At 34.6% G+C, this 25,770-nt stretch overlaps 3 protein-coding genes and 1 pseudogene across 3 annotated transcripts; 1 reads left to right on the top strand and 3 right to left on the bottom strand.

Moving 5' to 3' along the window:
• Window positions 1-1,398: 1,398 nt before the first annotated feature.
• Window positions 1,399-10,634, top strand: LOC116122097 (annotated as a pseudogene).
• LOC116122115 (probable pectate lyase 5) lies at window positions 2,903-4,483 on the bottom strand. Its single transcript, XM_031408026.1, has 4 exons — window positions 4,335-4,483; window positions 3,472-4,212; window positions 3,237-3,375; window positions 2,903-3,149 (listed from the first exon to the last, which is right to left on the bottom strand). The coding sequence occupies exons 1-4, from the start codon at window positions 4,442-4,444 to the stop codon at window positions 2,928-2,930; spliced, it is 1,212 nt and encodes a 403-aa protein (XP_031263886.1). The 5' UTR covers window positions 4,445-4,483; the 3' UTR covers window positions 2,903-2,927.
• Window positions 10,635-11,352: 718 nt separating the features above from the next.
• LOC116122114 (ultraviolet-B receptor UVR8-like) lies at window positions 11,353-15,474 on the bottom strand. The gene is made up of 7 exons (XM_031408025.1): window positions 15,165-15,474; window positions 14,360-14,402; window positions 13,944-14,224; window positions 13,495-13,844; window positions 12,990-13,391; window positions 12,121-12,508; window positions 11,353-11,971 (listed from the first exon to the last, which is right to left on the bottom strand). Exons 3-7 carry the CDS (start codon window positions 14,166-14,168, stop codon window positions 11,729-11,731), a joined length of 1,608 nt encoding a protein of 535 aa, XP_031263885.1. The 5' UTR covers window positions 14,169-14,224; window positions 14,360-14,402; window positions 15,165-15,474; the 3' UTR covers window positions 11,353-11,728.
• Window positions 15,475-20,258: 4,784 nt separating this feature from the next.
• Window positions 20,259-25,166, bottom strand: LOC116122101 (ALBINO3-like protein 1, chloroplastic). Its single transcript, XM_031408014.1, has 11 exons — window positions 24,737-25,166; window positions 24,501-24,611; window positions 24,330-24,404; window positions 24,114-24,174; window positions 23,784-23,857; window positions 23,566-23,670; window positions 23,091-23,198; window positions 22,207-22,310; window positions 21,895-22,095; window positions 21,453-21,816; window positions 20,259-20,741 (listed from the first exon to the last, which is right to left on the bottom strand). The coding sequence occupies exons 1-11, from the start codon at window positions 25,055-25,057 to the stop codon at window positions 20,658-20,660; spliced, it is 1,608 nt and encodes a 535-aa protein (XP_031263874.1). The 5' UTR covers window positions 25,058-25,166; the 3' UTR covers window positions 20,259-20,657.
• Window positions 25,167-25,770: the final 604 nt, after the last annotated feature.

Raw genomic sequence — 25,770 nt, forward strand, 5'->3', positions numbered from 1 at the left:
TCTAAGGAAAGAAAGAGAAACATGTTCTGAGAGAAAGTTTTGCATTTTCATTCATTTCACTATAGATTTACACAACAAAACATCAGTCCAAAATATCCACTGTTACACCAACTTTGTAGGGATATTTACAAATTTGAAATTTAAACTAAAGTTTACAACTAAGGGCATCTCCAACCCACGCCAAAGCGCCACGCCATTTTGGTGTGGCGCTACAGTGCTGCACCAAATTTTGTAGCCCATTAATTTTTTAATTTTTTTTTTTAATTTTGTTAAGTTAATTTGAGTATTAAATTTTACACCAAAAATCACACCAAATTTGATTATTTGTATTTAATTTGATTTGATTATTATTTACAATAACAAATTTATAATAATGATATATTTCAAAAAATGATGAAAAATTAAAAATAAAATTTTATTCAATGCAAATATTAAACTACAATAACTCAAAATAAAAATTAACACTAATTTAAAAAGTAAAAACACTAAAATTAAAAGAAAATACAACATAAACTAAAATAACAATTTAGTATTCCGGTAGATTAGTTCCAAATCCAGTAAGATCATCAAAATATCAAAATATTGAAAAGAACTTTTAAATAACAAATTTTTTTTTTTTTTGGTATCATTTTATATTAGAAGTAATGTTTTTCTATATTAAATGTAATGTTTATTTGATTAAATAAATGCTTAATTTTATTAAATTAGTATAATTTTCAAAATAATTATTATTTAATAAAAAAATCAATCTCAATATTTAATTAATATATACAAAAATAATGAGTGAAATTGATTAATTGTTGATTATTACAATAAAAAAAAAAGAATATTCTAAATAATATTCTAAGGAATATTCTTTTTGATGTAATATTTGGTGCAGTAGATTCGAGATGGAATAGTGTTTTACACCAAAATTTGCATCAATTTGGTGCAATGGGTTGGAGATAGACCATCTCCAACCACAAACACCAAATTAGTGCAAGTTTCACACCAAATTGGTGTGATTTTTAGTATACTTCACTATTGCATCTCCAATCCATTGCACCAAATATTACACCAAAAATAATATTCCTTAGAATATTCTTTTTCTTTTTCTTTCTATTAATAATCAACAATTAATATATTTCACTAATTATTTTTGTATGTATTAAGTAAATATTGGGAATGATATTTTTATTAAATAATAATAACTTTGAAAATTATACTAATTTAATAAAATTAAGCATTTATTTAATCAAATAAACATTACATTTAATATTTAAAAAAATTACATCTAATATAAAATGCCACAAAAAAAATAAAAAATAAAAAATAAGACATCAACACAAAAGTAAAATTCTATATTGATAGAAATTTTATTTTCTGAATTAGTATATTCTTCCCACAAATGATCAATTAATGCATTTCAAAGAGCATGGTGAGCCTCTGTATCCTTGATATGTCTATGTCGAGCAAGTAAATTTTGAAATCGGATTTGAATTCTATAACCGATCCAAGCTTGCATGAGTTTTTTCAACATGAGCAATCAAGAATTATGCAAAAAAGAGCTCAACAACAAGGTCAAAGATCCCAAAATAGCTATAGTTCTTGCCAATATTTTGATGAACTTAGAGGATCCAGAACTAATCTACCGGAATATTAAATTGTCATTTTAGTTTATGTTGTATTTCCTTTTAATTTTAGTGTTTTTAAATTAGTGTTAATTTTTATTTTGACTTATTGTAGTTTAATATTTGCATTGAATAAAGTTTTGTTTTTAATTTTTCATCATTTTTTGAATTATATAATTATTATGAATTTATCATTATAAATAATAATATAAATGATAATCAAATTAACATAAATACAAATAACAAAAATAAGAAAATAAATATATTTTATAGTAGATGAATAGTATCACACCAAATTGGTGTGGATGAATAGTATTATACCAAATTTGACATGATACTGTTCACTTATACCAATTTAGTGTAGTTAATAGCGTTGGATTGGAGATGCTCTAACACAGATCTTAATCATAGCAGAGGACACCTAAAGACATCAACTTCAGCAGCCCACACACGGCAGAATGCAACTAAAAAACAGAGTTCTTTGGCGCCAAAGAGTTTTTTAAAACCAAACTAAATTTCAGTTACATTTTAGAAAAATATAACTGTTTCAACAATTTATATGGGATATGTAATATTAGTTTGGTCCAATCAGAAAAGCTGACTTACACATGGCATGCTGAAAACTTGTGCAGTGAAACTATAATTGGGATCAAATAATTGAAAAAAAAAAAAAAAAAAAAAGAACGGAAAAAGAAGGCAAACTGTGGCCCATTAATAGATGAGATGGTGGTAGCTTTAAGATGATGAGACTGGTGGTGTCATTTATGGCAGCTGGAGTTGTCAGGGCCAGGAGCTTTTTATAGTTGAAGAATTGGTTGTTTATGAATTATGATATTGATGCACAGTAGGTGGAGAATTAACCCTTACAACATCTTGTGTAAACGCTCAAATAACATTGTCAAAAAAACACATGTAGTTATGATTAGACCAGAAAAGAAAATGCTTCATAAATAGCTACCAAAAGCCACTTTATATCAACTTCAGTTCAATTTTGTACTCTAGAATTACGTAGAATGCTTCATTTCATTGAACATTCACTTCATATAACAACATATCTGCTCTTGTTTCTTGTAACCCCCCATCAGAATTTGTGATAGAATCACAAAATAATGGTGGTGGTGGGTTTTATAGAAACAGGCTAATCTTGTATATACACTTCAATATAAAGAAAAAAAGGACAAAGACCAATACTTTACAAGAATATATGACGAATCCTACTTCCTTGTAGTATACAATTAGCCTTGTTCTTCTTCTCCTTCCATTTCCCAAATATCTAACTTAAAGACTTTTATTACAAGTCCAGGTTTGGGTTCCCAACTAGCACCGCTTGCCCTTCCTGCAATTAAGTGAACCAGCTCCGGATGTGAGTGAACTTACTAGATTAGATGGTCTGGCTCCTAAACTTGATGCCTTGGCGTAACTGGAAGACGTTGCGCCCCCAGACGGTGTGAAGAAAGCTCCATTTAACATCAAGTCTCCTTCTGACCTCCAATTCCAGTTCTTCCAGTCACTCTGTGGCGCATCCTCATGCTTAGTGATCTGAAAGAATGTTATGTATACTTGTTTTAGTGTTCTAATTGTCCACAGTTAATAAAAAAATAATAGATCATTTTGTAGACTGATCACCTCTTTGCTGTCTATGTTATCAGGAGCAAGAAATCTATTGCCTTGGCTGTTAATTGTAGGAGAAGCACTGCCGCCAAGCGCATACATTTCCCAATGGGTGTAGTCATTGTTCACTACATGAAAATACCCATGTCGACATCTGCAATTAAATATCGTTGAAAAAGTTAAGATCCAAAGACCCATCAAATTAATAAATGATTAGGCCTCAAATTTTATCAATTGAAAAAGATTTTACCTTGGCATTCTTTGAACAAGCCCCTCTCCAAAATGATTAAATGCAATGGTGACTTGCATGTTCTTGTCCTGAGTATAGGTATCACTGTGGCCCAAGAGCATGACCTTGTTATGGTGGGTCATGTAATTGTTAGAGATTGTAATAGCCGTGGATCCATGAATAGCATCAATCAAGCCGTCATTACAATTAGACAGAGAGCAATGATCCACCCAAACATGGCTTCCTCCAAAAATTGACACCCCATCACCGTCCGATATAGTCCTCCACCCATAATGGCTTGGAGAATCCCGCACATGCGCATTTCCACCTTGCTTACAATCGTGTATATTCAGGCCATGAATTATAATATTAGTCACGTACTGTATAGTAATGCATGGACCCCCTGCAATGTGCACGCTAGCACCTCGACCGTCGATGGTCTTGAAGGAATTCATGATCAGCTCTTCCTTCAATCTGATCACCATGTCACTTGCAAAAATGATCCATAAAGGCTCTTCTTGAATAACAGCATGCCTAAGAGTACCTGGTTTGGGGTTCACAGGGTCATAGTCACCTACGTCTGTAACAACATATATTTTACCATCCCTGCCGCCAATGGCATGCTTGCCAAACCCAATTGCGCAATCGGCTAGCCGCTGGCGGTTCTTTTCCCAGTTGGGGTCACACCGCCAGCAGTCGTCGATCGGATTGCCAGTTCCACAAGAGAGAAAGCCTAGCTTCCTCCTAGAGGCATTGATGCTCCTGCAACAGATACATGCACACGATTTAAGTAAAAGCACATGCATACATGCGATGCATTGCTAGCTAGCATTATAATTATAGCAAATACATATAGTTTCACTGAATTATAATATATTTCATACTTGTGTACTTCTTCTACTACAAGTTCAGGATCCTGAACCGGAGAAGAGGAAATGAAGGTTGGAACAATCAGGAGGCACAAAAGCAATGAAAGAGAGAGTGGAATTGTCATCGTCTCTATCTTTTTTTCTGTTAGTAAAGAGAAGTAAGAGAAGAAAACAAAGGAAATTTGTGAGAAGGGTGAGAGTAGGAGTGGGGTTTATAAAGGAAATAAAGTATGTAATTGATGTTGATCTAATTAATATAAAAATTTGGCCATTCGGGGCCACCTGCTCCTTCATTTCTTGTTTAAATGACCCAGAGTGGTAGTTCATTTGGGTCGTTAGCTCCTCCTCAGTCGTCCCTCTCAAAGAACAGTAAACTAATCACCCATATACCATTGATACACGCCAAGGATTAAGAGTGTACATATACACATTAAGCTGGTGCGTATGTCATTAGCTAAAGATTATTAACAACAAAAAAAAATATCATTATAGATGGAGTGCTGGTGTTGAATTAGTGAGAAAATGTACTGTGAGCATTTAACAAAACACCGACACCTTCCATGAAAGAGAATTGACATATATGTCGGTGTTATGTGGAAATAGAAACAAAAATGAAAAAACCCTTCTTTTCTTTCTCCATCAAAACTCCTTTTACATGCAATTTCGTCTTTGAAAATGTAAAAGTTTGATTAAATTACTTGAAACATGGCTTTGGTTTTTCATTCAAGATTACCATTGATCCTGATGTGGTTTGCCCATTCTTTGCTTAATAATGAATCATTGAAAGCATCCGAATATGCCAATTCCCACTAGTGCCCAAAATGCAGAGTCTCTCAGTTGAAACCACTTCATGGAGCAGACAATTCTGATCCAAGATTTGTTTATATTCAATTCAGGAAAGTCCTTAAAATTCTTTTAAATTTGGATTCGAACCACTTTCTCAACTTATTAAATTTTACAGCTGATGAATAAGGATGGCCAATCTGCCAGAAATAATTGATTGTAGACATGTATATCATGTTCTACTGATCTATCTCACCATTAAAACCTTATTCAAAACTCTTCTTTTCTTACGAACCATTAAAAGAATCAACATTTATTCACTGTGCCTCACTTCACTTTTCAAGTAACTAATTGTGTTACTCTAACAGTAAGATTCATTAAAAGGCTTATATATATATATATATATATATATATATATATATACACTGTATATGAAAAGCACGTATGCAGATCTCGCGGGAACTTGAACCCAGAAAAACAGAATGCAGGACGTGGAGCTATGCCGATTTCTCAATTCTCATGGTTACACCTATTAACATTAATTTTTTCTTTTGAAAATCTGAGAACTTGTAGAAGCTTTAAGATTGAATGCCCACATGGGAAGTCGGTACTGTGCGCTAGATTGATGACGTGGAGATTTTTATCTTGGAATGGCACGTTCTCCCATGTGAGTTTTGTTCCCTTAGAGTCTTGCCTAATAGGCCCTACAAAATTGACCCTCAATGCCCTCATCTGAGAATTCTGAGCCGGTGATCTCTGGAATTCATCAAATTCAATTAAACCCAGTCGACCATGGTGAGTTCATTTTCAGCCAATAGTTTGATAATGTATATGAGCCATTAATTTGACAGAAGCTACATGGTCATGCCTGCAAATCATAACATAACATGCACCACGCCAAATGCTGTTGCAGCATTATTATTTGTCTAACTTGGTGGATAAGACGATCATCATCATCATCATCATATACAATTAAGTTCTTTCTTGACCTTTGCTTACCCAGAATTTCTTGCATGTTTTGTGGAAATTGGGCCGTTTCTAAATTAAGTACACCTCTACCAACTGTTCATAAGGGACATTAGTCAAATTAAAACTTAATGATCGATCAAGCAACAACTCTCACCGACACTTCTCTGCAACCAAGTAGTATATATTAATTAGACTTCTGAGTTCATCAGTACAGTGTGACATTTATGATAAAGCATGTGATTCAGAGGGGCGCAGAAAGGGCAATGGGGAAAATTTGTAAACGATAGTGATTGTAATTTAAGAGGGCAATGTGTGATCAGGTGCATATTCACCAATAATTAATCAAAACCCTAAATAGGGTATATAGTTGAGCTTATCCAGCATACATATCAGTAAACATTATGGATAGTGATTGTGTAGCCACCAGACCAGTATCTAGTGAATACCCCAAAATAAGACATCAGAACTTCTCCTCCAACCAACATAAATTATCAGTTGGTTGGGCAGACAGTTTTATAAAATTGTTAAGTGATCAACTCATTGAAACAATAATTGAATGAAACTGTTAGTGGTTAATTGTTCATTCCACTTTCGGAATCATTGAACAAAGTTGAGGGAAATGTGATTGTGTTAGGTTCCAGATTAAGCTTATCCTCAATAGAGAAAACATTGCTTAATGTTTTTTAAATTTGAAGTTAATACCATAAATATAAATTTGTGAAACAATTAATATTTGTCTAGTACGATACCACAAATACAGGCAGGCAAATTAATAAGCAAGGAAGTCTGATAATTTAGAGACAAGGGGAGGTAAAAAAAACATCACATATGGGGGCTGAGAAAGCCATGTGGTTTGCTAAAATTTGATGCTGACTGATCCTCCATCTCATTTTCTGCGTATTCATTCATTCTCATCCATCAACAAATCAACTTCCCCTTTACTGCCATGATCAGCGGGCGCCATTGAAATGAGAAACTTTGTAAGGGCGCCAGCGCCATGTTCTTTTCTGAGTTAAAGTGGGCTCCTCCTCCCAACTTTTTAATCTTCTTTTCTGATCCGATCATGCTACCAACGTCGTTTGTTTTTACTTGATTATGAAAGAGAGAATCCAGGTCTGATATGGCGAATGATGATGAAAAATTTCACTTAATGATCCATCCAATGAAGACAGTTCACAACAAAAATCCAAGAAAAATGATAACGGCATCATTTATTTATCCACGACAAAAAGAAGAGAGTTGAAACTTGAAACAGACTGTGAAGTATGCGATGACCGCTCATCACAAAATCTTCATACATAGGTTTGATATTCAGCTTTTCTTTACTTCATTGGTAGCATGCAGCAGCAGGAATCCACTAAGAATTTGTAACACATCATTGTAATCATGAAGAGATATAAAGAGAAATCGACTCATTCAATGATTGGATCATGTGCTAGGTTTCCTCTGTTCTTCTCTTTCATTATTATTTGGTAAAGTAATGGAATTTTATATATAATTAAAATCCTCAAACTCGCATTATGATATTGTGGATGTGGACTAATTTATGATTACCCTCTTAATGTTGCCTCATAATTCAATCTGGATTTCTCACTTGGAAGATAATATAATCTAAAATAGTAATCTCACTTTCTCATTATATTGTTTTTTATTGGTAATTTTTGACATTTTATTCAAAGATAAAACTAGGTAGTCTAAAGTAAACGAGATGTAAGGTTGAACAATGCTATCTAAAATGGAAATGATTTTGATTAGATAAAGGAACGGTCGTTCCTTCTTAGAGAACGGTGGTAGAAGAAGAAGAAGAAGAAGAAGAGAAACGATTGTTCCTTTTTAGGGAACGGTGGTAGAAGAAGAAGAAGAAGAAGTGACAATGCTAATCTGCTAACACATTAGAATTATAAGAGAGGTTTGTGAGAATGAAGAAGTGACAATGCTAATCTGCTAACACATTAGAATTATAAGAGAGGTTTGTGAGAATAGGTTGTTAATGTAGCATTACTCTGTTAGGTTTATACGAAAAGCATTTGTTTATATAAATTTAATGCCTACCAAAAAAAAAAAAAGTCTATTTTTTTTAATAAGCAAGGGTATTCAAGTCAACTTATGCGTACTTCAAGTCTTCAACTAATATCTCGGCATCTTAAAACCCTAATTAGTAAATAAAGGTACAAAAAAAAAAAAAGGTACGAAAATTTTATGAGTATGATATAGGAAATGATGAAAAATACGTTTGTAAAAATTCAGCCATAAAATTCTGATACAGGAAAAATATGGTACGGGTTTAATACAATATATTATCAATAATATGTTTTAAAAAATACAACAATATTAATTTTGATTTATATTTTTTATGATCATTGAATTAATTTTTTTTTGTTTTTTCATAGGTGTATGATTTATATATTTTTTTTAATTATAATATTTTAGTTTATAAAAAATTAAATTATTTAATTTATAATTAATTACTATAAATATGATAGAAATAGACTAATTATTAAATAAAACAAACAATTTTATTTATCTTTTAAGTTAAAGAAGAAAGACCATGAGTGGTACTTGTTGGAGAATAGTTGAAAAAGAAGAGAGGTACAGGCGCAAAAAAAGAGAAGATGAGCGGGAGAAGGCACAAGAAAAGAGAAGAAGAGGGCGAAAAAGAAAAAAGGAGAGAGGAAGAGGGCACAGGAAAGAGAAGAGAAGAGGAAGAGGGCGCCAAAAGAGACTACGTCGTTTTAACTGGAAAGAGGCTAAGCCTAAAATGATGTGTCCAAATTTTACCCAGAACAACGTGTTTTGACTTATTAAATAACAAAATTTTATTTTAAAAAACATGATCGAATTATTGTGTATAATTTAACTGTACTTATAAAATAAGAGAATTTACATTTTATATGTAAATTATATGATTTGAACGTATATAAAATATGAATTTACTAATTAGACTTAAAATTATTAACCAAATAAAAAATTTGATAACTACTTCTATTAATATTTAAAGAGAGACTCAAACTAAAGCGCGAATAATACACCATTGTTCTCCAGTCGGAACGTAATTAAGTATTAATGGGTCAAAAGGCGCCCACACAGTAAAGCTAAACTGGGCCAAGACAATTTGCCGAAAATTTTTACTTTCGTCCGGGTCATAGTACAGAAACTCATAAAGTTGTATACTGCACGTTTTGTTTTGAATGGGTTAACGATGAAAACGTGTATGAGAAGGTAAGGTAAGGTAACGATGAAGACGAAATGAAGAGAGTTTGGTATTGGTAATTATTTATTCTTTTATTTTGTACACTTCACATCAGCTAATTAAAGACAAAGGCATGCACATGCATTAATGTCTATTTGTCTTAAACCAGTTTAATTCATTAATTGATTTTTGGTTATGCTCTTTCCCGACTCCAAAGGAATGAAATAGCTTTTCTTATATCTATAGCAAGCTACCCTGAATAATTTTTCATACTTTTATTTAACTTCACTGAATCAGGGAAGAGAATGCAAACTGAAAGAAGAGGTGGAAATGCCTGTGCTCATGTCATGTAGGGCCGAGTACGTATCATCTCAGCTATCTTTTCATTTTCAACACTTAATAACTTAAAGCTTTTTGTTTATCAAGATAATTTAAATAAATTTATATCAGATGCAGAAATATGGGCCATTATGTTATGTGACGTACCCGCTTCTGCTCTTTTTTCTTTCTTTCTTTCGAGTGATGGTAAAATTTCATCCTTGACATCATTAATCATAATTTCTGTCAATTTTCTTGTTTACCAGTTGAAGAGTTCCTCGTTGGAAAATGCTTGTATATACGTAAATCTCTCCTAATCTGACAAAAGTTTTTCCCAACTTTGGCTTGCATAGTAATTGAAAGCTGTATTTCAAACGTGCTTATAATTATTTAATGTTTTTAACTTCTTTTATGTAAATAATTTACGCGTTAGATTTAAGGTTTATTACTTGCATGTTGATAAATGAGTACATGTATTAGTTTGTGATATTCTTCCTTTTCTTTCGAGGTTTAATCTGAGTGGTTAATATTCTTGAATGGTGATGTAATTTAATTTAATTTGAATACAGTTTGATAACTTACATATGGACGGTACTCCCTCCCTGATAGGATAATGAGGGAAACGGTAGTTGTTTGTGGTTATGGAGATGTGGTCAAGGGCTGTACCACTGCTCTCAAACGTTTCGTGCAGATGCTTTAGTTGTGGTTACAGAGATTGATCCCATTTTTGCTCTCCACGCCTTATATGTAGGGCATTCCTGTCTTAACATTTGATGATGTTGTCTCCGAAGCAGACATAACCATTGATTCCTCATGGAAAAGATGAAGAACAATGCCATTGGTAGTAACATTAGCCATTTTGAAAATGAAATTATCATACAAGGTCTTGACAAGTACCAGACATTGAAAGAATCAATATTAAGCCCGGACAAACAAATGGATCTTCCCAGAAGTAAACACTGGCCTCATTGTTCTTGCTGAGGGCCAGCCAGCTTATTAACTTGGGTTGCGTCATAGGCCACCACCTTAAATTTGTCATGTCAATGTCCTTGTGAATGTTTTCATGGAGCAGTGGAAGGAAAAGTACACAACAAGTATGAGAAGAAGGTTTATATTCATAAAATTAAGCTTGGCATATTCTAGGCTGTATGTATGCCTACATATGAAGTCAACTATTTTTCAGATATTATTAAGAGAATTCTATTTGTGATTTGCTAGTTTTGGATTATGCTAGATTATTTTGCAATTTCTATTGACGTGATGGGATTTATCATTTATATAATATTTTTTTCATGGTGTACAGCTCTTTCCTAATGAAACCGTGACTAGAACTATAAAATACTAAGCAATGAGAGTGTCCTGCAAGTGTATGTCAACGTATTTTCTCTATTGTTTTACTGTTTTGATTTCAGAGAGTGCTGAGAAAGGGTAAGGGCACTTGGAATTTGGTCGGGACCTACAATGTATGATTCAATGCTCATCCATCAACATCGAATGTACGTATTTAGATTCAGTGTTGCTTCTATTACAGAAAAGAGAAGAAAGAGGTAAGAAAAACATTACATTTCTACATGTTTCTAAATCAATCTTACTAATTGGTACGGACAACTCAGAGGAGGTAATTCCAACATTGGTGGAGGGAGAGGCAAGACTCAGGAGGCAAACGCAGAGGCAACTTAGAGACAACAATGTCATGAACGGTTTAAGTTTTTGAGCATCTATTAACGGGAACTACCAAAGCCTCCAAGGTAAAATACTGGCTGAAACATGAAAGGTATTAAACCTGAAAACATCAGGTCCACATATATTCCAATGGTAGGCCAAATAATTGGCCTCACGTGGATAATGGTCCACACCAATGGAACAAATAAGACCACTAAATCCATGAATGAAATTAAACATAAATAAGTTATCAATGCAACTTAACAAATGTTTCAACTATTAACAGCTTGAGGCCTATTTGCTAACCATATATAATTAGTATCAACCATGTAGCATTTGCTTGGGCCCCTGCTACCTAAACTTAAATCTTACCTTTGTTTTTATGTACAAAATAGACAAAGAAATCTAAACACCAAATGCAATGTGTGTAATCATAAATTAGCGGATGGCATGGTGTAAAATACGGCAGGGGACACCCATTGGATTGCTAACTGAGATCAATTTCAACCTGCTCTGGGTTCACCCTTTCGGTTTGATTGTTAACTAGTTCTGCGCCTAGCTGCCCCTTGTCTCCTGCACCAAATGCGTATAGCTTCCCTGATTCTGTGAGTGCAAAGGTGTGGGCATTCCAGTATATAGAATTGGTAAGGCTAATCTGTACTACCCGCTCATTCATTTGCTTCAATGATGTTACTAGCTCTGGGGTCAATACATTTGCATGTCTATTTCCCTGCACAAAGAAAAGATAGCCATAACAACAATTAGTAACTTCACCAACTAACTCCCTTTCATACACCAGCACAAACGACAATTACAATATCAGTTCTGGAAAGCATAAATAGTAAATACAGATATAAAGAGGAAGAGGAGCAAACAGACCTGTCCTTCTGCTGCTAAAGCATTGTGTCCAAGACTTGCGGATTCACCACAACCAAATGAATATACATCGCCATCATCAGAGACCACAAAGGTTGTGTAGTCCCCTGTGGCAACATGAACTGCTTTGACCTCATTCAATGCTTCCACCACCTTAGGAACTGATTCACATTCTTCATTTCCATGACCCAAGCATCCATAACGTCCCCAACCCCATGTGCAAACACGTCCATCCCGACCTACCACAGCGGCGTGCCAGGCACCAGCTGCAACCACCATTGGTTGCAAATTCAAATGCTGAAACTGTTCTATAATTCGAGGATGCTTCTCATCAGTTCTTGAACCATGTCCAAGCTTCCCACCCAAGCCACACCCAACAGAGTACACTGACCTGTCATATTTCCAGAAGAAGAGGATAGATGAATAGTTATTTTAATACCAGAGTCCATTCATAATAAGAATAATAATAATAATAATAATTCGGTGTCAGTATTCAGGAATAACTAATGGAAAAAAACCAGAATTCAGCAATTTTGGAGATGTTTCAAAGCAACGGCAAAAAAAAAAAAAAGGTTTTACAAAAGTAATTTCCATTAAAATTCTTAAATTGAATTGAATGAGATAGAAGAAAGACATTCCAGAAAAAAAAAATTAAACAGAAGCAGCATGTTGTTAAAGCAAAAATGTTTCATCCTTATTGAGCAAATATCAGATTAAAAGCAACATCATCACAGTCTACATATTGTTTAGATATCATGATATCACAATATGAACTATATTTAGCATGCAAAATTTCAAAATCACTACAAAATTGACTGACTTTTCTTTAGTTACATAAATATTTCTCAATAAAAAGAAATGAAGGAACTCACATGCCACTTGGTTGACAAGCCAGAGCAAGAAGGTAGCAGTACCCAGCTGCAATTTGAATGACTGGTATGTTCTCGAGTGCTCCCAACAAAGGATGAGGCTCCAAATCGGTTGGCTCAGTCTGGTGACCGAGTCTTGCATCATTTCCCCAAGAGAATGTATAAACCCTTCCTTCTCTTGACAATATAGCTGTGAAGAAGTTTCCAATTGCAGCTTGAACCACAAATATATTTTTTAATGACTCGACCAACTGTGGAGTCGCAACCATTTTGGTTCCTTGGGTCCCGTACTCAGCTTCACCAAAGGAGTCCTTTCCAAAAGCATAAACTTGCCCAGCATCACTAATCAGCATTGTCCGGCCAGCCCCAGCAGCCGCTTGGATAATTCGAATGCCTTGCAGAGATCTGTAACACAACGTAGTTCCATTAACTTCTCTACCCAACAAATTCTCTTTCCATTTCTTGCATTTACAATACCAGTTCAATGGATTGATGAAAAGTGCGCAACCTGATTGGCCGAGGCCGGCATTCTTCCTCGGTGGAGCCATGGCCTAGCTGTCCAGAGCTATTAGAGCCAAATGTGTAAACTACTCCCTTGGATGTTACAGCAATACTGTGACCAGGCCCTGCTATTGCCTGCGACTTCTCCCTCCTGCAACATGCTTCTCCAGCCAGCAAAAACCTCAGCACCAGTTTCCATGAGCCCCCGCATCTTTGCTTCAACTCTTGACGTTCTTCTTCATTCATTGGCTTAAATATAGCTCTCTTTTGGCACATGTCCAGAGCAGCAAGCTCCGATATGGACAATTCATAGTCAGGGGCAAAGTTTGCTGGCTGCCTAAAGAATGAGCCTGTTGCCTGCAACACACACATTCGAAAATCAAATCAGCAGCATTATCAATTCTATTATTTACAAAGAGCTTCATTATAAAAAAGATAAAGGAAATTGCAACTTGCCTCTAGTGTTGCAAGGTCTTGAGGATCTAAATTACAGGCCGTCAGGACATGAAGCACAATGGAGGGATTGGCAGCCAAGGGAAATTCTCCGGGAGTGGAGTCCCCAAAGCAATGCCGTTGATTTCTTTGAAATGTTGGTACAGGAGCAACCACAATAGCAGTAATCGGCTGATCAGGAATGTTATGGTATTGAATACTTGGAGTGCCACTCGTTGTAGCGTCCATGGGCACTGCCAGCTTTTGCAGTGCCCAAGATTTGCAGAAAGGGAAGATTTAAATAGCTGGAACATAAAATGTTTACATAAAAGTCAATTTTATTACTTTTCACCATTGATCCAAAATAGCACTTATAATATGAACTTTAATTTGATACCAAACTTGTTTTGCCGACTGAGAATCTTAAACAAAATATCTACCTTAGGTAGGTTTTGTATGATCAGCAGACTTCAAGCCTCAAACCTACAAGTAAAACACATCCCGCATACTCAGTGATCAGAAAAAAAAATAACTTGATCATGTCATGAAATGATAAACTGAATTACAACATGAAGAAAAGGGAAGCTTTTTGATCCGATCATCAAAACTAGTTTTAGCCGAAGAGAAGACAGTCAAACTAGATCAGCTCAAAAACAGAGGAACAGAAATGGACAAACAAAAAAACCTGAAACCTGAAGACATTCAGAGAACTGGCAGATACATCAAAACAAGAATCAAATACAGATATTTAAAACATAAGGAACACCAGAAAAATGAAACTTTGAAGAGAAGAATACTATTCTTCTGTTGAAGGATATTCCACTCCCAAAAGAAAACCAAGAAAGAAAAGAATTCTCATATCAAAAGAGACACACCTATTCACGTAAACTCATTATAACACACATAAATAAAGATAAAAGAAAGTCAAATAGACCCGATCAATTTGAACCAAACAAGCAAAATCAACCTCCACCGTTTAAGACCAAAACAGGGATGTAATAATTAACACTCTTTGTCCAGAATTACCCAATAGAAAAGACCAAATTTTGAGGCAAACCCAGATCACAAAAACATAAAAATGAAACAACTCAAAAAGTAAACTTGATCACGTCAAACTAAAAGAAGCTAAAGAGAATCAAACAATAAACAGAACATAATCACATGTTCAACAACTTTTTTTGTTGTTGTTGTCATCTGTAAACATTTATGATCATCATAGATCGAGACATAGAGAATAAGTATTACATGTTAGAAACATCCAGGATTGCTCAAAACCCATCTGCATCTGTGAATAACAGAAGAGAATTACAGAAATTTTGTTAACCAAAAACAGAAAAATTGAAGAGAAAACAAGTGGATATCTGATCAGAAGTTGGTATGTTATTTATAGGGAGCTGAAAAAAGGAAGTGATTGGTAATTGTGAAAATCTTGAAGGCATCAAAAGAGAAAAGAAAAAAAAAGGGAATTTTGTGTAGAAAGCTTAGTTTTTTTCAATGGAGAGGTGTCTGTCTTCTGCTATCTCTATACGTTTTATAAAGTGATGAGGTGTCTCTATGGTGGTGAATGAGAGCAAAATTGCTACATTACCCATTATATTTATAGTCTGAGTATTGTTACACGTCAGCTTTCTTCTTAACTATGGTAATTCACTTACCACAAACTATGGTCAAAGGATAACCAGTGTATGGGTAACTTTGATTTGATCAGATAAGGAGGAATAGGTTTTGTTGCTTATTAAGTGGAGTTAAAGACTTGAACTCTGGTTATCATAATTTGTGATAAAAAAAAATTTTTCTACTTTTTAGTTGGACAAATTAAGAGTAGAGTGTGCAACAATATATATACAGTATACATACATCAAATACCCACTTTTATATTCATTCTATAGTCATGGGTTGAAATTTAATTAGTGGGTAAAGATCAAATTGTTCCCTCAAAAGTCTTTTGTAAAAAAGAAAAAATAATCAAACAATAAATACTTTTTGTAAAACATTCATATGATTTGATAGGGATTATGATTCAATAGGGATTTTTAAATGCATTATTTAAGAGGTTTTGAGTTCGAGACCATTCACGATTTTTAATAAGAATAACCATTAGAATTCTTATCTAACTGATAGTTTTAAAGTCTTAAAAGATTAGTTGAGGTGCGCGCAAGCTTATTCAAGATCATCCAAAAAAAAAATTATAATAATATAAAAAAAATGAAACTATATGCTTTAACAAACAAAACTCTCTCTACTTTTATGAAGTCGAGGCATTCTTTTAGTAATTTTAGTGTGAAAACTAACTTTTCTTAGGGCAATAATATGTGAGAGATGAAACCAAAAACATGATTCATGTGATTCATAAACCACCATTATCAGTTTTGTCAACAACTATACTATACCCTATACAATGGAATTCCTCATTTCAAAGAAGCTATAAACCAGTTGCTCTATTGGGTTAATGCACAAGCCATTGTTGAACAATACCACAACAAGAAACTTGGGGCCTCATGCAGATCAGAGTGGTAAAATTTCAGCAGAAGTGTAACCTCATGAACAAACTTCTTATCAGAAAAACTAGAGGTAGAGCTGAGGTGGGAAACCAATTGTAAGGTTGAGTGATATTAGTTAGGGTTGTAAGGTCTATAGACATAAGAAACAGGGTCCACAGATCCCAGGGATTGCTTCATTTGTACCTTTTCTACAATAAATTTTAATGTGAGATGGAAATGGATGGCACTTTTAACCCAACCACCAGAGAGGTCACTTACAACCCAGTTAAGTGTTTTGGTGGGTTTGATATGCCAAATTTTCTGGCTGATGGGTTCAAATCCAAAGCAAGTGAAGATCTAATCAAGAACTAAATATCCCATTTAACCCCTTAAGGTTTTCTTTTATTTTCACCGTGTGTTGAATTGGGTACCCAAATATGTATATATATATAAACAAACTAGTTGACAATGATATAAATCTTGCATAATAAGGTTGTCTAAATATGATTTCGAATCGACAGATTAATATTGCAAGATTCAGGGATCCTTTTCAAAGAAAGTTGCAGCCTTGTATGTTAAGGGACATGGGAGATTAACTGGGTTTAAGTTACAGCCTAAAATTATGCGAACTGAACCTATATTCATAGGGATTAACCATGTTCAAATACAAAGCAATAACATTTAGCAAGGTTCTCTAGGAAAAAGAAAGTTGAGGAAAAGGATTGGTAAATGAGCTTTAAAGAACGATCAAAAATGAAAAGAATAAAGTTGCATTTATTTATATTCCTGGATGTTCTTTTATACAGAGACTTTCAATAATGCATGTTTTCTTCTGTTTTTTTTTTTTTTTCTAAATGGATTTTATTTATAACCAATGAACCAATAAAGTTCCAAATGAAGTAATTTTCAAGAAAAAAGAGTAGAGAAAAAATTATAGAGAAGTAGTTCCATAAATACCCAAATGAAAGAAACCGGTATGCAAATGCAACAAAGACTTGAGAAGATGTTGGGTTGGGTGGGTGGACCTTTTCATCAATGGCGTCATCTATTAAAGAAACACATACCATCTTCATTAGTTGTCAATTGTTGAAGGAAACAAAACCTTTCATGATGTAACTTCCATGAAAGACACAAATGACTCAATAATCTTCTTGAAATATGCCATGAAATTTTGCATGTAATTTCATCACGCCAAAAAGAAAAAAAAAAATCATTGCTTCTCTCTTTTGTCAAACATTTCTGTCATTCCAGTTCACCTTCTTCTTCTTCCCAGAGATCATTTCTCTTGCAACGTACAATCTGGTTTAATCATATTGTTTCCTAACCCCTTCAATTAAGATTCTCAAGTGACTTGCCAGTAAAGTTTTAGCTAACTACTAAAGGTAACAATAAATAACAATACTGCTCCCCAAATCCATTATTTGTGCTTCATTACTCATCTTAAAACAGAAGGTATTGTATTTTTATGTCTCTGCTTTAGTGGGATCAGTTACTGAACTTGAATAATCACCTCTTCAATCACTATATGCACAACACGTAAAAAAATGACAGATTGTGGTCATTCAGTGGCTATCGACAGCCATTTTCTATTAATATTTATCACTTCAAAACATTAAAAAACGAAGGGGGTTGAAAAGTGTTTCTTGATGGTTGGTTTATTCTATATTATATTGTTTGTTTTGGAGCATTCAACCAATGATGAGGGGTGAATGGGGTCAAATTCATCATGCACCTTCACAATTTGAATAAACAAAACCAGTTTTGAATTGGACTGCAACATATATATCCTCTTAATCAAAAGCTTATCTTATATTCCATTCTTTGTGCTCAAACTGATATACTTGTATGAACTATGAAGTAACAGTTAACTGGTAAGCAGCCAGATCAAGGAAGAAAAGACCATAGTTTTGTGATGTGATTAGATTTAGGACAGTTAGATATTTCATGCCCTTAGAATATCTTGTCCCATGATTAGGGGTTGGTTTAATTGGGAACCGAGTTTTCATTGGAGTCACTGACACTTCAAAGATAAAGTAACCGACAGGATTTCATTTCTACTTTTAACTTCACTGTTGCTGATTTCTTTTACCATATGAATATCTTACGCTTGAGACCAAGCTTTCTGCAATAGTAACAATGACCGCATTATTAGCTAATTCTTTCGGCCTTTGAGGCCTGCAAAATAAGCTGCAGGAAGTTAATAAAGATGCTTAGAACATACTTCATTAGCATTTGTGCCAGTGATAAAAGACACCAGACACTCCAAATCTAAGGATTAGTCTTCATTGGGTGCGTGTTCTATAATTGCAGACAAAGCGCCCATTTAAGGTGTCACCAACTAACGAGCTAGTGAGGAATGATGTTGTTTAAAATAAACATAGCATTAATGCATTCTGCCAAAGGTAAAAAGCACAAAGGCAGGCATAAATTGATTCAGGTCACGCTGATTGCTGCACCTGCATGCAGCTTGTCTCAAGATTTTGAGTCATTGCAACTACTCAGGATTCTTTGGTCTACAAAAATCACCCTAACCCTCTCCTTGTTAATCTTTGTTGCCACATTTGGGTCAAGCACAGACTCGGGACATTTCTTTTTATCATCAAGAGACCACCATGACCATCATTTCTAATATAAAAATCATAAGAGAAGATGATGAGTATTTTTTAACAACCCACTTAGCCAAGGACCAGGTCCAGGGGAACTAAATTTGAGACTCTCTTTTCTTCTCACGCCTGTAACGTAAGAGTTATCTATTTAACTAAAACCATGTGGAGGAATGTGTTCCTGCGTGTACGCCAAGGCATTGCACTCATCCACCAGAACAGGATTCCTTCATTCCTTGTATAAGCTACAAGGTTAAAGTTGAACAAACTATTATTTAAAGATTAACTACGAAACTGCCTAACTTACGGTTATACGTTTTCAATTCTTAGTAGTTGGATCTCAATAAAGCAAATTTTGACACGAGATTTGTGAAATGGATCAGGGTTATCAAATGTTAGACTCTGGTTTATTCATTATTGGGTAGTTTTTAGAGTAATATTTTAAAAAAAGTTAAATTGAGTGGGTATTACGATGTAGAATTTTAAAAATTAACAAAAATACTCCCAATGTATATTTATTTACTAAACACCCTTATAATAAAATATTTAAAGTTAACAAAAATACCCCCAACCCACTCATTAAATACGATAGTCAGCCACCACCGCCGGAGGGTGGACGGAGTAGCCGTATCGGTGCATGACCGGCTGGATCTTGCCAGTCGTGCGCTGATATACCCTTTTCCGGTCAGATCCACCTTGGATCTGGCCGAAAAAGGTCAAATCTAGCCATTGACAGTCAGATCTGACCGCATTTGATCGTCAACGACGACCCTATCTTGGCCATCGTTGACGATTGTTAACGGCCAAAAATCTAGCCATTGACAGCCAGATCTTTGGCCGTAGATCTGACCTTTTTCGACCAGATCCAGCGTGGATCTAATCGAAAAAGACTAGATCGGCGCACTATCCACAAGATTCAACCAGTAGTACGCCATTATACCAAATTCCGACAGTGATAGCCGAAATCTAGTAAATTTGGATTACTAGGGTGTTTTTATCAATTTAAAAATTTTTATTTTTGGTTGTTTAGTTAAATTAACAAATTTAGAGCGTTTAAAAGAAATTGAATAATTTAGAATTATATTTTGAAAATGGGTGAACCAAACACAAATTTTGTGTTAACTTTTTTTGGGAAAACTATAGTACTTTTCTCAATACGTGAACCAAACGGGGCCTTACATGTTCTGTCTTTCTTGCAGGAAATAAGTAAAAAAAGCGGAGGGCAGTTAATAATCTATAAAGCTTAACGTGAGGAATAATGTAACCCATGGCATCTGTTGGACCTTTGATTCCTTATTATTCTTTATGCTCTATCCAAAATGGGGACCATATGAAAAATAAAAAGATGATGCGTTTGATTTTTCAGCTTATACATAGAATAACAAAAGGCCATTAATTAAAACTATTCTTACATCTCAACTCTTGCTTTACGTATATGCGACTTCCAGAACTGTATTGATGCCGCAAGTCATCTGCATGGTAACACTCAATTTGGAGAGATGTCACCAATCCAATGTGGGAATATTCAGGATAGCTTTCCGCTGGAAATAAATAATAACCTCCCTCAAGTCGCTTTCCATATCCAACTTAACATGCAAACAACTAGGCCTGTACTTCATGGTAACTTTAAATCATCAATGATTCTCTTGGGTTCCTCACTCCCTCCCATCTTGGTGCGTGTCTTCTTCAGAACGTTTGTTATCGTTTGTCACTGAACTTTTGCATATTTCAACAGCTTCCTGAGATATCATGAACCCAGTAATAGAATGAACACATATCAGTCTAAGATCTAGAATTATCAGAGGAATTACATAGATCATTGGGTTCACAGAACGATCAGACATCAGTCTTAACATCTAGAATAATTACAGGAATTACACAGATCATTTCTCCCCAAGAACAGAATACAGGTAGAGACAAAAGTGGTAAGTTTAGTAATAGAACACATCAGCCCTTTCCTATATTGAAATCTGCTACCAAGCTTCCCTGTTATAGTGGAGATTAGTTCCCCTTACTTCCTCTTAATTCTTAAATATGACCCAACATTTTCTTCCTTAGCAACCTATCACATACTGATTATATATGATACAGATGGCATCAATTCCCAGTTAGTTCAAGTATGTTTTCATTATAGTAAGTACTCAAATCCCAATAGCATTCTAATACCTAATCGAATTGATCCATACTGGGAATTTTAAAAAAAAAAAAAAAAAAAAGAGGAAAAAGACACACACAATGACACAAACATGCAGTTATGAACAATACATGGCACACCAATGGCAACCCATGGGAACACACCAAGGGACAAATAAGCAAAAGACATAATCAGACATACCAAAGACACTAATGACATAATGGCACATGAACAATCACCTCCCCTTGTCTAAGTTCACTAAATGATCAGCAGGCAGAAAGGATTAAAGTTTAGGGAGGGAAGACATCAAATATACCTTTTCAAAGTTTTCATATGATTGTTGCTCCTCCCTCCCATCAACCTCAGTCTTAGCAGAAACCACACCATCTTCTGTTCTGAATACAGAGATTGTACTCTCATCTTTATTCAACTCTTGACTAGACTGGTCACCGTTCACAAGTTTGACATTGGCGGTATCTTGACCAGTTACAGACAGCAGGTTTCCATTCTTTTTATCAACTAAGCTGGCAGCACCTCCACTTTCCTCCTCAAGTCCACTCCTTTCATTTTTGTGTTCCTCGTTTGTTAACTGGTTTCCCTTAACTGCCGCCTCTTCAGCTTTCCTCTTCTCTTCTCTTTCTCGTCTTTTTCTTGCCTCTTGCTCTTTCAATTGCTTAAATCTGGAGTATATCAACACATTACAACTGAAAATAGATGGTGTAAAAAAACACTAAAATAAGAGAATATTAACGACAAACCTTTCACCAGGACGTACTCCCTCCACTGTCAACTTCTCTCTTTGTCTGACCTCCTCCTTTGTGGAGTTTAATCTTGAGACAGGTTCCTGAATCTCAAGTTCTTCCTTAATTGAATCACTGAATTCTCTCATTGGATTTTTTGCTCCCCCAAACTTCTGAAGCCATACTTGCTGGACTGTACTCAATATATTATTTGTAAACCTACATAAATGGAAATTTAAGATGCAGGAAATCATAAGCAGAATGTCAACAGGAATCATTCCAAACTAGATGGATATAATCCTAGCATAGAAGCGCTTTACGTCTGCTCACCAATAAAGACTTAGACCAGAAGGAACTGAAAGAGAAAAATAGCCAATCATTAACGGGAGGAAGTTTGTCAGTGCTTGAGAAGTCTTCACATTTGGATCATTATTCTGAAAGTAAAAAAATGTCAATTTTTGCCTCAAATAAACAATATTATATGATAAAGGTCAAGATTTACAATGTCATGCAAAATACCTTAAAAATGAGTAATCAAATCAATCAGAAACATTTCACTCATATCATATATTGAATAATGCTATATACCCCAAGTTTGTTCCCAAGTCTTGCATTCAAACCGATTTAGCATGATATTAATGGTACATGTGGATCATATGGTTAAGTGTTCAATGATGTGTATCTCTAAATTAATGCCACGTAACTTGGGATTTTAAAATTGGGATCCAAACTTGGAATGCATAGCAATACTCATATTATATTTTTCAATGATTCATAAGTTATTGGAGATTCAAGACATAGAATTTTGAAGGCATTTTCAGATTTATTTCCACCTGAATCTAAGATGGAGCCTACTGGATAGCAAGTCACATATACACATATCTAAAAAGCAAAACTAAAAGAGAAGTGCTCATATGCATGTGATAGTGTCAATATGTTGCTTAGTCCCTCTTTACCATTGTTTTGGCCACATAAAAAGACATGATTTTAGCAATTTTTGTAGCATCATTTGACATTATAAGACAGGTTGTTTGAAATAGTTTAATCATGCGCCAGGGACCAAAAATTACACCAGTGTTTGGTATTCAGCTTGACAAGCTGTATACATCTAGTATAAAGCACAAAGCAATAAATCATTCCAATATATGGTAAGACTTGGTCAAATACTTAGTTCACAAGTAATCGGACACATTTACACCTGGAAAGTGACTGACCTGTGAGGCCTGCATGATCTGCACTGAAATATACTGTGAAACAACCAATAACACAGGCAAGACAAGATACGGGAAGGTATCATGCCATCCAAGGGGTGGATGACCATCCTGAGAACATTGAACCAAGAATGAGCAACTTCAAAGATGAAAGCAACAGCACATATATAATAAGAAGCATCAATCAAGCAAAATTAGAACAAAAAATAGTGACCCACATATGGAATCTCTTGAGTGGGATGAACCAGGAATATAGCTTACATCCTAATTTCATTTTATAGAAGCCACAATTAACTGAATTACACGTACAACACCAGAAGAAACATAGTGCAGTTCATGATTTGTAACTTTGATGAAAAACAGTACTATTATACACTTGACACTCAAATAGAACCATGACTTGGAGTAAAATATGTACAAGGCTTATAAAGCATATGATGTGAAATTCAAACTAAATGATGAGTTTAGAATTCCTTACTTGAAAAGGGAAAAGCCAAGAAATGCCACTTCCACTTTGTCGAGCGGCAATTGTGGTAGGACCAGCCAAAGAGGGTATCCAAAAGAAGCCTTCAGTAAGGAGTCCCTATGTTAATCAAAACATTCAATTAGAATTTAGACACAACAGACAACTAGAAAAGAGGGAAAATACAGCCACAGCAAGCTGTAAATAACAAATTAATGGAATAAGCACACTACCTCATCTGCCACATTTGAAAGAGCTCTATATAGGCCAATCCATACTGGTATTGTGGCAAGTGTAGGCAAACACCCTGGCATAAGGCAAGAAAACAGACGAAGTGATTTCAATAGTTGTACTTAGAGAGAGGTTCTGGTAATAAACAGAAGGAAAAACATAATCTATGCTATTATAATGAAAACAATAAGGTACATGTAATAAAACACATTAATGTGGAATCTCAAAACAGAACCTAACTCAAATCAGTCTTCTCAGGAATTTTAGTAAGTCTCAGATATTAAAAAAACAAAGATTCAAATACAATTCAAATCTAGAAATAACATAAGTACCTGCTAGAGGGTTTATGCCAGCTAATTTATATAATCGAGCGGTTTCAAGTTGAATTCTCTCCTGCAAGTAGACAAAAGTATCCAACTTCTCAAATCAAAACAAAAACAGCCATTAAAAAAACAGATGGTTATAGCTACAATATATATTAACAAATTAAATCTCTAAAGTCTTGGGCTACGTAAACATATTTACAGATAAAAAGAAAAGAGTGTGACCTGATCGCCGGCATATCTTTGCTGAATAGCCTTTATTTGGGGTGTTAAAGATCGCATAGCCATCGCAGATTCAACCTGTGCACAACATGTTTAACTACTACATCTACAGCACTATGCAACGGTGACATTAACAAAAGAAGGTCTCAATCCAATTTAACAGAACTAACGAACCTGTTTCTTAGTCAAAGGAAAAGTAGCGGCCTTAACAATAACAGTGAGAAGGATAATAGCAAAACCATATGAATATGGCACATGTAAAGTAGACAGTCCATCTTTTAAAACCTGGAATCAAACCCAAGAAGAAAAAAATTAAAAAAGAGAAAAGACAACTTTATAGTAACCCAATAACAAAAATAAGGGAAAAAACTTTTGTACATAAACCCAATACTAATATAAACTTGTTATACCTTCAAAACAGTTTCCATTACATTAGTAATACCAGAAAGCCAATCAGAGTTCGGTTTGGTTGTAGTTACTGTGTCGGAGGAAGACACGGCAGCATCAGCTATTGTAAAGAGAATGTTTTCAGCTTGTCCAAAGAGCTCCTTGATTACACCCTCGGCACTTTGTGGGTCGGGTTTGAACCCGAATTTGGCAACAGAAAGTGAGCCACGGAGGAATGGTTTGTGGGCAAAGTGAGTTCGATTAAAAAGAGGATTCTGAGTATCCGTCCGGTTCGGAAATGGAGAAAGAACAAGGTTGGGCTTGACTGAGAGAGAATTGGACATGATTTTTAAGGTTTCTGTAAAACCCTAAATTTTTTGGTTTGGTTCGGTTTGGTTCAGTTGAAGATGCTGCAGAATCTAAGTAAGTCTGTAAGTGATAAACGCATGATGCCCACTTTGTTGGGATTTAAGAAAATTAATAAATAAAATAAATATCTTTTTTTTTTTTCACGTGATAAATCAAATTAAACAGGCAAACATTGTGCTTAATTAAATATTAGTATAATCTAATAAGCTATTATTTATGTTTTAGAGAAGTGGGATTGTATGAATATTCACTGATGTCTCTGTTATCCTTATAAGTTGAATATCTTTTTTTTATTATGTGTCCCGATGCATTTCAATTAATCTTTCATAGTTTTAAAATTATCGATCAAGTAAGAGCCTGGACTTGCAACAACACAAATGAATACACACAAACAAAATAAAAAGAAAAAGAAAAGGCATTGATGAAATGAAAATTACTTTCTGGAAACACTTTTAAAACAGACCCTTTGTAAGCATATCACACCGCATGGATTCACATACAAAGAAAGTCCAAATGCCTCAATTTTAGGAAATGAGGCATTGCAGGCTTGCAGCATCTTGAAATTATTTGACTTTTGCAGCTCCAATTGATTGAAACAATCACACAAATCTTTATCTCCGTTTTCTGGGTCATGCCTCTTGGGCTTGGGCCTATTAGAATACATCTATAACGGGCCTAAAATTAACAT

The sequence above is a fragment of the Pistacia vera genome, unplaced genomic scaffold (assembly GCF_008641045.1).
Source record: "Pistacia vera cultivar Batoury unplaced genomic scaffold, PisVer_v2 Contig1314, whole genome shotgun sequence".
Classification (NCBI taxonomy): Eukaryota; Viridiplantae; Streptophyta; class Magnoliopsida; order Sapindales; family Anacardiaceae; genus Pistacia; species Pistacia vera.